Raw genomic sequence first — 11,195 nt, 5'->3', positions numbered from 1 at the left:
GAAACCTGCAAAACAACACACTATTATGTAACCTGAGGCGTGACATAGTCACTGTCCTTGAAAATTTTATCCGTCTCATAAGCGCATATCCTCCCAGGATACAACAGTTCTTCCCCGTTATGAATCATAACTGGAGGTAACAAAACAACTCAAATTTATCTCAGATATCAGGAGATGTAACCCAGAAATTCAATATTTTGGTTGAGAGAAAATAAGAATGTGTAGAGAAATAGGAAGTGAGAGAGTATATGAGTGTATACTATGTGCAGGTTCATCTATATATTTTGCAAGTATGCTTTGTCTTAAGTATATAGAAGTGATGGCTAAGTTACATGGCTGAAAACAAAGTTGATTAACCACCCACTATGGGCAAAGTCAAAAGCATATAACTAGTGCCACATATTCCATAAAAATAGCCACATGATAAAACCATTTTTCAGTTGAGAAATATATGGAAGGCTTTATGACTAAGCAAGAAAATCAAGTCAAAGTTAGCTTATTTAGGAACTGATAAAATCGTGTAAAACATAATTTTAGATAGACTTGATTTTATTTAACTTTTGAAATATAATAATTAAAAATATACAACAATCGCCCACATATTTCAAAAGTTAAAATAAAAAGTTAAAAAGAGTTTTCTGGGTAAACATCGTAGATGTAATGCATCAGAACGGTATAGCAAGCTATGGAACCCGTCCTAGACTAATAAGACTTAACACACAATGAATTGGTTTAGCAAGCTATGAAACCCTTGTATGTTAGAGGTCTCATAATCACATTACAACCCCACAATTCTTGTTGTTGCGCGGTTGTGCGCTAATAGGCCATGCACGTGCCCGGTATTCATGAGTGCTCTAGAGATTTTGCCAAGATCTCATGCAAGCAGCCCCACTTGACACTCATATAGGCGATTTCATCAAGTGTATGCTGCAAGTCATACATAACCAATAAGGGATATGATAATCGTTGAAAGCATTATAGCTTATCCTCTCAATATTGCAGTGTCTAGCACTTACTCAAATACACCATAGGAAAGAGACTAAGATTAAATTTAGCGCTAGCAGAACTAACATGTGACTTGTTCTTACCACATTGAACCTTCTTCATGGGATCTCCAATCACAAAGGTTGGGTTCCTATCACATGTCGATTTCCATTGGATTAAGTCTCAATCCCCTCGATGCTCACAATTTTATTTCATCCCAAGGGCTTTATTAGTACGTACTTGACACACATTGATGAAGATAAAAAGTTCTTTCATCAAAGAATATTGACTACGACGTCTCTCAGTCAATAAATCTCATATTTACCAAGTTAACAATTATAAACTTCTTCTTCATAATAAATTCATACAGGTCTGCTTAGTTGTCTACTAAGCGAAAACATATTCACCAGTAAGATAAATCTACTTATAAATTTATTCTCATTGGATTCATATCTAATTAACGTCACTGTATTATATGAATACAATGGTTTATCCACTTTTAAACAATATCTCATATATTGTCAAACTGACTTTTTGATATATGTCATCGAGTCTACTTAGATAAATTCTAAGCGACAACATCTCTGCAAAGGAAAAATTAAATCTATGATTATATTTATCACACAGGTTTACTTAAAATACTTTCAAGCGACAACACCCCCACATTGGGTAACATAAGTGAATGATTATTCATCTACTTGAATAATTTCCAAGTGACAATGTCAACTCAATTTTATTTAATCAAGTAGCATTAAAATCATGAAATATACTCAACACTTTAATTTCAAAATATTTAAACTTACTAAGAAACTTTATAAAGGATAGTATTATACAATCGCAAATCTTTATGATTTTATACCACAAACCACACTTAATTCTCTTATGCCTTAATTCAGATCAGCTTGTATAACTTTATTTCTTTAAACAAGTGTTAGCACATCATAAGTAATTCTCAACAATTTAACTTCAGATTCCAAACTAATTACTCATAAATTTAACTCCTGAATTAAGTCATCACTACTTTCATTTTTCAAGAAGACTCATATAAGGTGTCAAAGTCATTTCAAATATTCCTCAAAGAATACAAGTATAATATTTTCACACATATAACATCAACTAACTCATTTATTGAAGCCAAAATAAAATTAAAGAAATAGAAGTAATCAAACTGTGAGGCTTGTCAAGTTAATTATGCTAAATATAGTAGTATCAAAAAAAGGTAGTTTGCAAACAAGTAATTTCAACCAATATGCACATAATCTCATATACTTTCTCATTATCAACAATGTATTTTCAATTACGTATAACATGTTATCTATCTAACAAAAACATACACTTCCAAACTATGATATTTTAAATTATAAAACTTTTTACATGATACTAGTCATGAATTAACTAAATCAAATACAACCCTCATTTTAAAAGTGATACGGCATAAAAATAAATATTCACAAATGATATCTCAAAATAGAATATGAATTCAAAATTAGAGAAAACTAACAGTGTGTTTAAACAAATAGTGTCACTCACTACCAAAAAAAAATAGTGTCGCAATAGTCATATTTCATGCTTGGCAATATCGAAAAATAAGATAAAGGGAATGTTATGCCTACATCAGTTTGGCATAAATAATAGTCAATTAATCAAAATCCAACAAGCCTGAAATCTAAGTCAGGTCAGATGTTACAACTTTGTGACCACAGTTTGGTCAAAAACACTCAATTAGCTAAGAATTGTCCACCGAATATATGATTAACTTATTAGAATCTGAAATATATACACTCATGCTGCCATTCAATTTTAGAGTATATCCATCCAACAAGAACATTATAAATTATGCTTGATAAATTTCTCCAATCATATAGATATACAAATTAGCGTATCAAAAAAATATATATGCATACCATGTAAAGAACTTATCTCAAATTATCACATATATGTATATCCATATCAGCAGCAACAAAATTTACATGGCTTCTTCAACACATAAACATAGATGTCCCCATACGTTTAGTATCCGTGAAAACACATATAGAGAAACCAATTAACAGCAAAGTAGTTTGCTCATTTCCAACGCTTGAAGTGTCCTCCATGACTTTAATTAAAACCATTAACTGAGGCTCATCTAAAATTAGGGCACAAACAGATTTAATTAGAAAATAAGATCATCAAGATTGTTGTAAAATTAGACGTGGAAATTGACACATATAAGAAATTTAACAGAAATATCATAACAAATAAACATGACTAATAATAAAGTGAAATAAAGCACAAGGAACTTATCGAATTTGGTTGCAGACACGACTCCATCAAAATCTTCACAAATCAAATTAGAGGAAACCTGCAAAACAACACACTGTCATGTAACCTGAAGCGTCACATAGTCACTGTCCTTGAGGATTTTATCAGCCTCATAAGCTCATATCCTCCCAGGATACAACATTTCTTCCCCATTATGAATCATAACCGGAGGTAACAGAACAACTCAAATTTATCTCAGATATCAGGAGATGTAACCCAGAAATTCAATATTTTGGATGAGAGAAAATAAGTATGTGTAGAGAAATAGGAAGTGAGAGAGTATATGAGTGTATACTATGTGCAGGTTCATCTATATATTTTGCAAGTATGCTTTGTCTTAAGTATATAGAAGTGATGGCTAAGTTACGTGGCTGAAAACAAAGTTGATTAACCACATATTCCATAAAAATAGCCACATGATAAAACCATTTTTCAGTTGAAAAATATATGGAAGCTTTATGACTAAGCAAGAAAATCAAATCAAGATTAGCTTATTTAGGAACTGATAAAATCGTGTAAAGCATAATTTTAGATAGACTTGATTTTATTTAAATTTTGAAATATAACAATTAAAAATATACAACATCATTTCCATCTTTATTTTATTCTTGAATAGAAAATTTATGTGGATGAACTGTGTTGCTCTGATTCTGTAACATTAGGGTTGGGGTATTTTGTAATCTGTTATATTTTTCTTGGAGTTGACAATGGAACTATATTTTGATTAGCATTGAATCTTGAGAACTTATTATGTTTTATTTGAAGTTGATGGATATTTACTGCTTAAATCATGATTTTCTATTTATGAAAAGGAGAATTGTTGAGTATGTGTAACACCTATTTAAATAAATATACTCTTTTATTTAATAAATAAAAGTCGGGTCTCTGGGTGTTACAAGATCTACTTAACGTCACTGGGAATTCCTCTATATCGATCACCACTACATCTGCCAGGATTTTGAATTCTTCAACCTCTATTTGCATGTTCTTCACCAGTCTTTCGGGTTCTGTCATTGTTCCATCAACTACACCTATCAGAGTTTCAGATGGCTTCATCCTTAAACCTTTTATCTTCTTGAATTTTGTTAATTACATCAAATTGATGCTGGCTCATAAATTACACAAAGCTTCACCAAGCAAAACTTTGTTGATTGATACTGGAATATTGAAACTCTCCGAGTCTTCGAGCTTTATTGATGTCCCTTCTTCAGTCATAGCGTGGCAATCTCCAGTTAAAGATACTCACTCCATGTTAGTTGGATGCTCCTTCATCTGCACTAAAGTTTGTAACATTTTGAGGCAACATGGGTTATGCTCCAGCATTACTGCTGTTGGCATCTCCACATTGGACTTAGTCAGCAGCTGCACCAGTTGATGAAGACTTCCTTCTTGGTACCTGTTCGTCCTTGCCTTTGAATCTGCTTGATCTAAAAAGGCTTCAGTACCTTCAGCTTCACTTGAATCTTGTTCCTCAACTGGGTCACTTAATGGATAAAACTTGCAGATAAATAATAAAAAAAAATGCATATGAAGCAATGAAGATAGGTACACTATGTATTTATGGTGACAAAAAATTGAGACCTTTAATAAGTGAAGTTGCTATTGTGTTAAAAAATATCCTTGATTACATTAACGACGTGCCTTGTTATCATAATAAACAAAGGGAAACACATACCAATAAACTTTATTTTATTCCAATTGCATGACATTATTATTTTATGCAAAAAACAACAAAGGGAAACACATAACAATATTTTTCATCTTGCAACTATATGTAAGGAGTGGTTCAACATCATGACATCACTATCTAATTTGACTGATTTGAATTGTCATCCAAACCATCTAAGTCTGGCATATCAACAAAAATGTTGTTGGATTCATGTGCAACATGATCAACATTCTTGATGACACCATTAGCATATATTCGGTCATCCTCTTCAATTTCTTGAAGAGTTACATTGATAGGCATTTCAGTATAGAACTCTGGTTTCTGGAAAAGAGTAGACTCAATTCAAACAACACCAGCAACATGAACCTTTTCACCCATAGTTCCACCAAACATTTGTGTGCCACTGGCAGAGAGCAAAAGGAAAAAGACGAGTATGTTGGATCAATGATAAATCTTGGGGGAACACGACCACAATCGAAATTTACATGTGTTCCAATTAGAGATGTCATATGGAACGGTCCTTCCATGGAAAAATTTGGGGCACAAGTTACCAGGTATAGAAGGGTAATGTCGAGGATAAGACCTTTACTGGTGATGTTATTATTTAATGTCTTGCAGGATGGCCCTTCCTCTTAAACATAAAAACACCAGTAGATGCTGTTAGAAGAGGAAGTGCCATCCCACAAGACCTTAAATGATAATATAACCAATAAAGGTCTTTTCTCTGATGTTACCCTGCTCCACTCGGTAGCTAGTGCCCCAAATTTGCCCATGGAAGGACCGTTCCAGATGACATCTCTAATTGGAACACATGTAAATTCCAATTGTTATCGTGTTACCCCAGGATTCATCACTGATACAACATGCTGCTCTTTTTCCATTTGCCTCTCTAGCAGTGGCAGACAAATGTTTGGTGGAACCGTGGGTGAAAAGGTTTATGTTGCTGGTGTTGTTTGGATTGAGGCTACTCTTTTCAAGAAACCAGAGTTCTATACGGCAATGCCTATCAATGGAACTCTTCGAGAAATTGAAGAGGATGACCCAATATATGGTAATGGTGTCATTGACAATTTTGATCATGTTACACATGAATCCAGCAACAATAACATTGTTGCTGATATGCCAGACTTGGATGGTTTGGATGACAATTGAAATCAGCCAAATTAGATAGTGATGTAATGCAGCAGAACCACTCCTCACATATAACTACAAGATAGCAAATATTGTTTTGTGTTTTCCTTTGTTGTTTTCTGGATAAAATAATAATGTCATACAGTTTGAATAAAATAAGGTTTATTGTTGTGTGTTTCCCATTGTTTATTATGATAACAAGACATGTTGTTATTGTAATCAAGGATATTTTTTAACATAATAACAACTTCACTCATTAAAGGACTCAATTTTTTGTCACCATAAATACATCGTGTAACTATCATCATTGATTTATATCGTATGCATATTTTTTTTATTTATCTTCAAGTTTTATCCATTTAGTTTAAATGGATTGTGTTGCTGGCTTAGAATTTTCTGAAAACACAAATTTATGGGAAAGTGAGGGAAACAAATAAATTATTAGACATAATCATATCATTGTTGAAAATAAAAACTAATCATAATAATAATTATAATATTTTACAATTTTTTCATTAATGAAAATTTTATATCATTTAACTTGGTGTTTTTTTAAGGTATGTGCTTCTATAATTTACTTTGAATGTATTATGGCTCAAAGAAAATCTCCTCTTATAACATGTAAAATTTCTTTGTTATATATAAATGTCATAAAATAATTATAAATCATATGTTATTATAAGATATTGGTAGAGAACAAAAACGTGATAAATTTTAATAGAAAATTATTTGTATTATCAAATTGAAAGTTCAAAATTATTGGTATTATCAAATAATTGTGTTCGTTTCAACTCATTCATCGATACAAAATTAAAACTCACACACACACACACACACACACACACACACACACTTGTAAGTTTAAAATACATGTAAAGAAAAACAGAACAAAAATAAAATAAAAATAAAATTGAGAATTTGGTGTTAATTGCATACCTTTGGTACTTCTTCGATTTGATAATTATAAATTTATGTTTATTTTGAAAATATCCTAGTCATTGTCCTGCTCCCGTTCATCTTCATCAATGTTCATAAAAGTCATGCTTGATCGAGAGGAAAAAGTTGCTTGACTTCAAATATCGCATGCCTCATGTTCATCATCGTCATGTTTGGTATCAGATCGAGAATATTACATCCCCCTATTTGACTTCATAAAATCATATGTAACATTGATTAAATGAGTTCGGCTCAAAAATCTAATTTTCTTACGAAGTTAGACTCACAAAATAAATTAGATCTTTTAAGAATACATCAAGAAGAATGAAGAAAAAAGATATTGAAAATGGTGAATAAAAGAAGAATACATAGAGTCGAAGATGGAATGGAGAAAAATGAGATGTAACGGCGTCTTATATAGAGAACGATTATCAAACGAAAACAATAACTTTAGGGTTTTGATTTTTGGGCTTGGGCCTAGAAATTGGACTTTTTTTAGAGGGGTTTTAATATTTGCACCTTCTACGGTTTACTAAAATTACATTATTTAAAAATAAACGAATGTTCCATCCGTAGACGACTAAGTCTTTACCATTTTTTATTTACCTAGTTCACTAACTCATTCACGATCAACACCACAACCTCCGTGTATCTTTGACGAATAAATCATGACTGACTTAGGAAAATAAATTATCCATAACCTCTCCCAACCTCTTACTCAAAACATCTCCTAACTCTTCCAAAGCACAAAGGCTTACCCAATTCACAAATACAACTATGGAAACTATTATTGCCAATATGGTTGATAATGAATACCATCTGACTCCATAGTCACCCTTGAGAAGCCAAGCACATGGCTCACATTCTTGAACCTCATTAGGTGACGAAGGTCCAATTCATATTGAACACATATGTATGACTTTATTCTGGATTGGTGTTGATTGCTCTTTCCTTCGCCGCTTGGTAATACTACTCCCATCACACTCATCCGTACCTCAATCGTAACTCCTTTCAACATCCTTTTTATCACTATTAATATTATATTATTAATTTATTTATCACTACCACACATCTACCTTGCCTAAACCACATATTCCACAAACAACCAACAAAGCTTCCTCTCTTTTCTCCTTTATAATCAAAGTCCTTACCGACATCATGTAGCTTTTGGTGATGGTAGTGCGACGAGGCCTCTAATCCTCTGCAGCACCTTCAACCACAACTGAGGTGGTTGAGTCAGCGATGTTGCGCTGCCGTTTTTGGTCATGTTCCCTGTTTTCGGCAGTGGCACGCTCGTGGGTTGAAGGATCGGTATCATATTCTTTGAAACCCGTGAGGGTCGTTTTCTCTTAACTTGATGTGGTTGATGGGTTGTTCACCGGCGTGGTTGTTCGTAAATGTACTAGTTCATGAAACACAGGTTCTGTGTTACTGGTTCGTGAAACCTTTGGTTTGGTGATTGTTGCTTGCGTGATTTCTTATTTGTCCAGATCTGTTGAGATCTGCAGCTTTCGTGGCATTTGGGTTGTTGTCACCATTCCACTGGTTTTGTTGTTGCGAAGACTCGTCGCAGCTGTTCGTTGCGGTGATAGTTTGTTGTGCTTGAAAGAGCTACGATGCTTGCTGATTTTGTTGCAGGGACAGTTGGTCCATGAACCCGTCTGTGTTAGCGGTCAGTTCATACGCCATTTTAAAAAAAATGGGGTTGTTGGTACGTCTCAGACACCAAGAATTGTTGAGTAGACGTGTCAGAGTAGACACTTCCTCTCCGGCGATCAAACTTTAGCTCAGATTCTGAACCTACCGTCGTCGCCATCCTCAAGGTTGTCGTCGTTCTTCAAGGTCTGATAAGGGACACACTGTTGTGTTGATCCAGATGTTTCTGGATGGTGGTTGTGATTCTGGTCTTTGTTTCCAGTATTCCTCCCCGCGCCGGAAGGAGGGTCTTATTTGGTCTGTACTTTGGGGCTCGAAAGAGCATTTATCTTGTTGTGTTTTGCAGGGAGTGGATGGTACGTGGATCTGCTCCATGTTGATGGTTGGTCCATTCACCGCGGTCCAGACCTCTACTTAAGATGTTGTTATAACCCATTCCTGTTACTTTTAATTTTCATATTACCTGTTTGGGTAGACATCTATTTTATGGATAAACTGTTAGGTTTATGTCCCTCAGTTTTTTATTATGTATTTTTTCCCTTTTTTTTAATAATATATTTATGAGCATTTGGTAGAAGATTAGAGTTGGGTACCAACTTAGTTGCAAGCCACTCTTTTTTATGTCATTTGCTCTTGCCTTATCAAAAAAATAGTACATAAGGCTTCTATTGTTTCTGGTTTCGAACTCATACATAAGCCTTACTTCAATTATTCATTTTACACAAAAAATATCTAGCATAACAGGCCACCGTCGATTATTATGTTATTCTTCAAATTCCTATCAAATGGAGATGAGAGTAACAAGACTTATTGACAAAGACCTATGATTACCCCTAGAAATAACTGTCTACACCTACACATTTAGCAGAAATCTCAAGGGAAGTCTTGAAGAATTTATACATGAGACACACTGAAAAAAGGAAATTAAGTGAAAAAGATGTACGAACCATGGAAGCACAAATGCAGTGATACATGATGTAAAAAAAAAATTACTTAGATATATGGTGAAACAAATCCCATAAATAACACAACGAGTAATAATGCATATATGTCGTTGGAGATAGAGAAGGTGATTAATACCTGAGATTTCCTGATCGTAACTTCTTTAACCTCCATTGAAGGACCTGAGTGAAGCTTTGATTTCCCTTTTTAAGTGGAACATCTAGCCTTGCAACCATTGGTACTGGAGTGGCTTTAGATGATGATGAAGCCATTTGATTGATAAATATTTGAGAGAAAATCTAAAGTTTTGAAGGATTTTGAGTTTGTTTCTGTTGCATAAAAAATGGAAGTTGAGATTTTTTTTTCTTCTGAAGATAAGTGTGAGAAGTTGCCAAGGAGAAGAATGAACGGGGAAGAAAGGTTTTATACTTTATGAATAAAGTGATAGAAAAACCTTTATGAGAATTGGGGAGTTCAAGGTGGAATTGTGGCCCACTAACTTTATGAGAAAGTGGCGCCATAATGAAACTTTTTACAAGATGTGAGTTGAAAAGACAATTTTTGAAAATAGCCATGATGATGATGACATCAACATGTTTTCCATGGAAACATGGAAAAGTTTTAAAATTGTCACTTTTCTCTTTCATCCAAAATTCAGTCAAAAATGACATTTTTTTGGGGGAAATTTGTTAGCCTGTATTTTCAATATGTGTTTTCGATAGGAAAATTTTCTATTCGAAACTAAGTCCCACTCTTGGTGTTAATATAGAAATAAGTTACTTCGACTGATTGTGATAGTCTTGGCATATTCGAAATTATTCAGTTTCGATAGAGGAAATTCAAATTGTATGTGAAGAGGCAGGGTCAAAGGTTGAAGACATGTGGATGCATATTGGATTTGTCGAAGACTTGTAGTTTTATGACTGTTAGTTTCAGTTACTTCTTATTGTGTATATATAGAAATTTAAAAAAAAAAATAATAGGGGTCACAAATCAAGAATCGAAAATCTTCACGCTCAAAGTACCCCTAGTCATAGCGAGAAACGAGTAACAAGAAATGTAGGTGTGATTTGATGTACCAACTTTCATTTATGCAATGCAAATCCCTTTTCTTTTAAATTGTCTACATTCATCTTTGAAGTTTTATTTCATGTTAATCCTGAAAACCTTTTTCAGTCTACTGAATGAGACGGTTATCTTCTTGTTGTTTCATATTCAAACTTATGAACACCATGAACATTCAAACCATTTCTAGGAAACATTTGCACAATATTTCATAGGATTTTTGGTTTCATCCTGCAAGTAATTAATTTAAAACTAGTGATTGTTTACGAAAAAACAACGGTAAACAGTGGGATGATGGTCAATTTAGCAAGAGTACTAAATCGTCGTCAAGTAGTAAAATTTATAAAATTTGTATCCAAAAGGATCATGATATTTCTACTTAACTATCACAATTTGATCATGATGTGAAACTTGACAATGGTTAGTTTAGACTGAATAAGTAAAAATAGAATAAAAAACGATAAAGTCATGTTCGATTTCCTTCTCTTTCTCCACTTGGTAAGTGTGTCCC

The 11,195-nt window shown here is 33.5% G+C and overlaps 1 protein-coding gene across 1 annotated transcript; it reads left to right on the top strand.

The window, feature by feature from the left end:
• Window positions 1-5,608: 5,608 nt before the first annotated feature.
• Window positions 5,609-6,106, top strand: LOC146914878 (uncharacterized). Its single transcript, XM_085721160.1, has one exon. The coding sequence runs from the start codon at window positions 5,609-5,611 to the stop codon at window positions 6,104-6,106; it is 498 nt and encodes a 165-aa protein (XP_085577286.1).
• The last annotated feature ends 5,089 nt before the right edge of the window (window positions 6,107-11,195 follow it).

This window comes from Medicago sativa, chromosome 6 (assembly GCF_051527215.1).
Source record: "Medicago sativa cultivar Bolivia chromosome 6, Bolivia_mono, whole genome shotgun sequence".
NCBI lineage: Eukaryota > Viridiplantae > Streptophyta > Magnoliopsida > Fabales > Fabaceae > Medicago > Medicago sativa.
Note: the sequence above shows the minus strand (reverse complement) of the source record. Positions and strands in the feature narration are given on the sequence as shown.